We start from the raw sequence: 7,498 nt of genomic DNA on the forward strand, positions 1-7,498 counted from the left end.
CAGATGCGAAGGGAACACAACCAACTTCCAATAGCTGTTGATACCATGCAAACTACTGTAGGTCCAATAATGGTAATTGACGAGTATCTGGCCGTCGAACTGTAAACCAAGAAAACATTCAGCATTATCCAAAGTCTTAATAAATCCTTGATGTCAATTTAGTTTTTATGTCTGTCGTAGGATTCCATTGCTCAAAGCAACCCCATGTAGTTGCGCAGTGAAAAAAAGCAAGCAAGGCATGTGGTTCTATATGATATCTTGTGTACTAGCACAATAGCGCCAAATCTAACGAATAAAAAATGACTGTACAAGTAGAATAAACTATTGAACATGCCACTTACAACCTGGTGCACCATACGTATGTGTGAAAATGTTTTGAAATACGTAGACGCGCTCCTTGATATAGCACCTTCTAATACAGTGAGCCTAAAGGTCAGAAAAATACCATAGCTTTGCATTCCATTTACAATTTCCGTGAAGTGATATACAGTCTCATATGTATTTTCTTTGTCCTGTCCAACTCCCTGCCTCTAGGTCGTGTCAAAGCTCCAGCAGCTTCGAGTGTCTCACAGAAGATACACATGTTACCCTCAGAATCCTTATCCCTCTATTTTCCGCCTCAACTTTCATCATTACTACCCGGTCACCTATGACACCTACCCCTGTGACTCCAGTCCGTATGTTCGTAGAGGTGCTGATCTGAAAGCCAAAAGGAGACGGGGTCGTCCGGCCAAAGCCAGCGAGCCAATTCCTTCGAAAATACCTTTTGTCCAAGGATATGGCTATCCACTGCCAGGGGGGAATTACTATGCAGCACCGTACGCCATGCCTTACGCACCCCATCTAAGCCTAGGCTATTTCCCCCCTGCACCTCCATTCTACCTGCCTCACCACTCCCTTGGTCATGTCCCCCCATCACCCTTTATGAGACCTGCTGTCCCCCCTCCCAAGACTTTCCACTCCAGTGGACACTCAAAACTCCAGCCAGGGGTCAAGCATCGCGGCATCAGTGGTCAACTCCAGGGGTCCTCTGCAATAGGGGACGGTTTGGGTTCCGTCGGCAGCAGTAACGCAGGTGGCCTTGGGGCTGTTCGCCTCCTTAAGAGGAAGCACAAGCACAAACATAAGCACAAAGACGAGCCTCTGCTTTCTCCGCGAGACCGGCAAGAGTTGGGTGGGCTTTTCAGTGGAGCCAAGACCAATGCACATCGCAGCACGCTTAGCGACGCATCCAGTTTGGGCCCTTCAAAGCATCAGGAAAAGAGGCCCAATGATCGAGGCTCAAGCCTGGGATCTTCTTTTGGGATGTTCGAGTCGGAAAAGCTGTCCTCGCGTTCGCTTTCTGATGCCCACTTCCGCTTGCGTCAGACTGGACAGCCAATGAGCAGTGTCATGACCAGCTACAGCAGCCAATCGCAGCAGCAGGAATCAGCTTCCTTCCTCTTCTTGGGGTCACAGGACAAGGAGTGCGCTTCAAGGAGTAGAAAGATGAGGCCTACTGTGTTTGGAGATCAAGGTCTGATGTCACTGCAAGCTGCCAGGCAGGAGCCAGTACAAATGAAAGAGTGCGCCAGCCCCCCTCACTCTGGTAAGAAGCACTTAATGTGCATTAAGATAATGGCAACTTGAGCACTTACATTACACGGCATGCTACTTTATCACTCCATGACACTTCACAGCCAAATCTGTTGTCAGCTTCAAATGTTGTTTTTTTTGGACTAGCCACCTTCTTAGTCAAAATTACTTTTTGAGAGTGGGTTATAGATGGAAATGGCAAAAGAAAACAATGATTAAGAAATGTTATATTAGGAATTGATAAGAATTTGTTTGGTTTTTTTTGGGCGTAGGATTAAGAATTGCAGTTTTCTGATGTTAGGTGAATGCGGTACATGCTCTGCAGTGTTTTAGAGAGACCATATTTTGGAAGCATAGCAAATACAAATACAAATCACTATTGGTTTCCGTGCACAATAGTGTGGAATCTACGAAATCTGGGCGAATATGTCAATACCGGGGAGTTATCACGGGCGTCGCAGACATAATCAAGGAGGCCACAGCTGGAAGGGGGAAGTCCATCGGCACCGACACATGACAACTGATGTAGTCGCTGTACTGTATGCACTCCATGGCAAAAATCCAACACTTTGCACACTTTTTCTAAGTCCAAGCACAACTCTTACCAAACAAGCAGAATGCAGGACAGCGATCCAGCCACACACCGATTAACAACAGGTACAACAACATAAACCACAGCGGTTCTGTTTGGCCGTTCTTTCCATGGTAAATTTTTGTCGTATCGCCATGTCTTTGCTGGCGTTTTCTTTTCTGTTATAGTGGGAGAATTCAAATGTGTAGAATAAGTAGTCATCCTAACTCCCAAACCCATCGTTGTGCACCTTCGTGCACTTGTGCTGCGTGGAGGACCCCCGCCACCCATTTATTTGCGATTGGCATACAAACCTGAAACTCGCTCGGCTGCACACAGGACACAAACTGACATCCAAAACGTGATTTGAATTATGTTGCCGATGGTTTTTCTCCTTTTCTTTCCGTAGCTAAAACAAACATGACGGCCTCCTTCTGAGCGGTGCTCCCCATGTAATTGAATTAGTAATTACGAGATTAAGATGATATACAGTATATTAAAAAAAACGATTTGATAGAACACAGCATTTATTTACATCTTATTTAAATGTATGAAATGTTTGAAATGTGTAATATTTACACATTGTCCCTTTATGACTCTTCACAATAAATACATTACTTGTATGATTGCATGTCCTCAAATCCGCCAGGAACACAACACAATTCAATTATTATTTATGAAAAAAAGAGACAAACGTCTATTTGATTTGTAATGTCATTTCAACAGTTTGTGAGAGTCTTATGTATGTTTAGTCTCATTGCCAGATTATTCACTGAATCAACAATACAAATTCATTCAGCGTTCAGCCAGTGTCTGAATCATTTAATGTTTAACTCGATTGTGGATCACAGATTTAATGGATGTGTATTAATCATTCCTGGTGTAAATTATGTGGGATAGTGACACCGGGGGATTTCTTGTCTGTTGATGAGACCACCAACAGAGCAGTGGGTACATGTTGAAAACCTCTTCTTAAATGCATGTGTAACCGCCAATATAATTGATGTCTAATGCAATTTCCTGCATTTTAGTTGTTGTAGTACCTTAATTCTCTGCTAGGGCAGCAATTTAATTAAAAGGGTTCTTCTGAGCGGACAGGGCTTCCCTAAACTTAAAATAATATGGCAGCATAATACACAAATGTACTGTAACCTGATTTAAAAGCATTTAAAGTGGGGCTGTTGTACAGAATTACGACAACCAGAGTAATGTGCATTTTTTTGGTACCCTCTGAATTCTGCTGCTTTAGAGCACATCTGGCTTGGGATCGAGAGAACGTAATGCATGGATGGAGACAACTATAATTCACCAATCTCTCCTACCCCCCTCCCTTTTTCTGCTCCTGCCAATGCCTCTGCCAGAGATATATTATTCACACAGTGTGATTTATTTTCTACAGACACGCCGTAAAAAGCCCTTGCCTGTGTTAAAAGAGCTGGCTGGCAGCCAGGGGTTTAATGACTGGGGCCTAGTCCAGTGGCGGAGAGGAGAAGGCAAGGGCTCAGTTAAAATACCCCTCCACCACCACCACTACCCCCAGGGTATCCAGGACGGATGACTCATAAAAAAAAAAAAAAAAAATATATACATATATATATATATATATATATATATATATATATATATATATATATATATATATATATACACACACACACACACACTCATATAAATATGTGTGTGTGTATATATCCTCCCCCCAAACCAGTACATCTTCTTGTCCATATCTCCCTCCCAGTTTATGCATTCTGTCCTCCTTTTACACTTTCTTTTCCCCCATTATTTTACTTCGATGGTTTGGAATCCACAAATCCATATGTAGACTTCTCTTGCCCCCCCCCCAACTTCTTTCTTTTTTTTTTCAGGTCTTCCCTCCCCCTTGCTCCCCCATTACCCTCTCCTTTTCCTATTCCCTCTGCCCCTCCTCTAGCATGACTTACTGCTTCACTTCACAGCTTTAGTCCAATTAAAATACAAGCGCATGTTCGTGTATGTACATGAACACACACACGCATGTAGGCAGCTATATGCAAGCACAGAACCTCACATTAAACACTGCAAAGCGTAAAGCTGGGAAGTATTTCCACATTAGCTCGTCTTCTTTGTTTTACGAGTAATTCTTCAGCACATTTCAATGATGATTCTCATACATACTTCCACTAATGCGGTTCCTCTACTGAATTAATTATGCCAATTTCCTTCAAGTCACATGTTCACACCTAGTCACGATGCCAAGAAAGATCTTATAAAACAACGGTCGTCAAAGATCAAACCTGCAATGTGTGCGTAGCGAGGGGCTTCCTATCGCGCAGAGAAACAGGTCGTCAGCGCTATATGGACCCTCGCACTGCTGAAGGTCACCCGTTTTATGTTCCCTGTATGCAGCTCATAAATTTCATCCACTTTGTGTGTGTGTTCATGTGTCTGTCAGCGTGCATGCCTGTAGTGTGTGAGGCAGAGCTCAGTTGAGCTGATAACATGTACAGCTCATAAACTCTTGATACTTATTGCTTTCTGCATTAGACTAATTTCATTGTGTGCCCTGAATTCTCAAGTAACAATAGAATGTGATGTTCCTCAGAGATGTAAATGGAGGGTGTTCAGGGCTCACTTTATTTCTCCTCCAACTTAGTTCAGTAGTAAAAGATCATGGAATGGGACTCAGGACTCTCAATGTTATGCACCGTAAGACGTTCATAGTCCCCAAAGCAAACAACGGCGGTTACGTCAGCTTCCCAAATTCTTCTTCAAAGGTCTTGATGTAGTGAATCCGCTCACTTTTACCTTTGTGCCTGACACATTTCAGTGCACCAAAGACAAATAGGTTTACTTCAATTTATCAAAACTAATTCACTGCCGTCTAATATACATGCCGACTTAGCCCTGAGGCGAGAGCTATTACCAACAGCTCAGAAAAAGCAGAGTTTTGCAAATTTGCTCACACGGTGGAGTGTTTGGCTGCGTTAACATATTGTATCAAAATGATGATGCAAAAACATGACAGATAATATGGGGACAGACCTATAGTACAGTGCCTCCACAATCACTATTACCTTTTCTAAACGATGCCTTCAACTTTACTTTGGTTTGTTCCTGCTTATATGGTGATTATGTTTAGGTGTTAGGGCTTGAGCTCAAAAGCTAGAAAGGAGGTCCTGCATCGAGTGATTTTATCAGTCAGTATTACTGTAAAACAATGTCAAATTTATATTTGATGGTAAAATTTGACTTGTGCTCCCATTTGGTAACACAGTACAAGTCTTGGTAATTGTAATATTCCAAAAATATAAATAACTCAATATATTACATCCTTACTGCCAAAATGTGATAAGTATTATCGATTTAGGCAGTTTTCAGAGCTCACAAGCAAAGATAGAGGCCTTCAAAGAAGCCGGAGTAAATACATAAAAATACATAGAGAAGAGCATTTTGTCTGAACGCCGCTTGGAGACTAGCGGCTGATTGCGCTTTTCCTTCGTGTTGATTGTGGTTCATTTTGAATCCTGGAATCAATGCCCAGACGGAGGGGGAGGGTGCCGGGCCTTAGAGATGGAAAACAAAAAGGATGACAGAGACGGACCAAGCTCAGAAAGAGGTTACCGAAATCAAGTAGGAAATTAGAAATTGCAGCGTTAATTATACTGTGTGTTTTGGATGGCTTTTGGCAGCCTTTGCTCCAGATGCACAAGGTTGCGATTGTGTGGCAACATAGGAAATGCTTGAAGGAGACATTTCTGTGGGTTTCCTCCTCTCTGCTCCCAAGCGGACAATTACAGGATAGGATACGCTCTACTGCCTCAGCTGGGCTTTCAAAGGCCCGCATGAATATGTCAAAATTAGCAGGAAGCTCTTCAAGTCAAAGAGAAAAACTAGAAGACATTCTCCTCCATGAGCAAAATTGTCCTTGGAGAGGATGTTCATTTTCATAAAGGATTCTTTACGAAGTTTGTCCTTCTATTTATTCACCTTACTGGTTTTGACTTGCAGGTGCTCCCGGTAAGCGGCGGTATAAGCGCCGAGAGGTGGAACAGATCCAGAAGGAGGTGAGAAGGATGCATTCTTTAAACTTGGAACATGTGCAGAAGATCCTCCGTGCCAAGCGCCTGCAGCGACAAGCCAAAACAGGAAACAACATTATCAAGCGACGACCCGGCCGGCCCCGAAAACAGCCGCCGGATGACGAATCGGGTCCGGCCAACGGGAGGGAGGAGAACCGGGCCGGCGGTCGCGGGTTGGACGCCGGTAAGAGAGCTGACGGAAGGACTCAGGGGATGCCCGTTCTGGAGAGGTGTGATGAACCAGCAGCTAGACAGAGCGTCAGGCCCACGTTGAGCCCCGAGCCCCTGGAGTTTTCCAATCACGATTCCATCTCGGCAACCATCGAGAAGGTGGTTCATCGAGCCCGGTCTCTGCCTTCGCCGGCCAAAGGTGGCAAACGCAGGGGCAAGGGTAACGGCAGGGACAACTTGTGGGCTCCCTCCAATCAATAGATCCGCTGGAGAGAGCAACTCCGTACATGAGGAGGAGTTTCGCCTTTATCAGATCCAGTGCCCTTAATCTGGTTGACTCCTTGGTGCACTTTGGTTTTGACGAAGGACGCGGGTCAGTACGCTTGCCGTGCCGGCCCTCGGTTTGAACATTGAACGGCCTTTTGAGCGTTCCTCGGACCTGCGTTTCATATGGCACTATCTGTTTTCATGACCTGTGTGGTACTAATGACAGTGTAGGACATTATGTGACTCTTGATGTATCTGATACGGTCCTGTGTACGGAACTTGATGGTACTGTATCAGAATGTGGCGCGAGCCATACATTTACCAGCAAAGGGGGTTTGGGGCGGGGGGTATTATTCACACAAAACTGTGCAGCTCAGCTTCTTTTCTACCTTTCTGAGGGACCCTGTCAAGGAAAATACAGCAGTAATTAAGCCACCTTACCCTTGTACTTCTCCTGGTGTTTGCTCTTACGCTCTTACTGTGTCGCGTCTGTGTTACCTTATCTCCTTAGTAGGGATTTTTTTTTTTTTTTTTGGGGAGGGGGGGGGGGGGGGGGGGTCAAGCCTTGCAAATTAATCCCACATCCCTTTTTTCCCCTTCACCTCCTGCCAATCTAGAGGTTTACCACCATGCAAGAGAGGTTCAAACTTATCCTGGGCGCTGACTTTAAGGCAATATGGCGGACGGGACCGTACTAGGCTGTACATAGACATAAGTTCGACTCTCGCTTGCCTCGATTTGCCAACGGGAAACCCCACAGACATGTACTGGAATTCAGTATACTTCATTCAATAGATGTACTATAGACAATGAACATTGCATATTGCTTCTATAACCAAAAACAGACGCAAGACAA

The 7,498-nt window shown here is 44.3% G+C and overlaps 1 protein-coding gene across 1 annotated transcript in view; it reads left to right on the plus strand.

Moving 5' to 3' along the window:
• setbp1 (SET binding protein 1) overlaps positions 1 to 7,159 on the plus strand; it is a 46,486-nt gene extending 39,327 nt beyond the window's left edge. The window contains exons 6-7 of the mRNA XM_088434097.1: positions 535 to 1,588; positions 6,134 to 7,159. Of these exons, the coding sequence (XP_088290223.1) occupies positions 535 to 1,588; positions 6,134 to 6,636 (1,557 nt within the window). The 3' untranslated portion in view covers positions 6,637 to 7,159. The remainder of the gene's footprint in view (positions 1 to 534; positions 1,589 to 6,133) is intronic.
• Positions 7,160 to 7,498: the final 339 nt, after the last annotated feature.

Source organism: Hippichthys cyanospilos, chromosome 1, assembly GCF_059441005.1.
Source record: "Hippichthys cyanospilos isolate Australia breed blue-spotted pipefish chromosome 1, RoL_Hcya_1.0, whole genome shotgun sequence".
Taxonomy (NCBI): domain Eukaryota; kingdom Metazoa; phylum Chordata; class Actinopteri; order Syngnathiformes; family Syngnathidae; genus Hippichthys; species Hippichthys cyanospilos.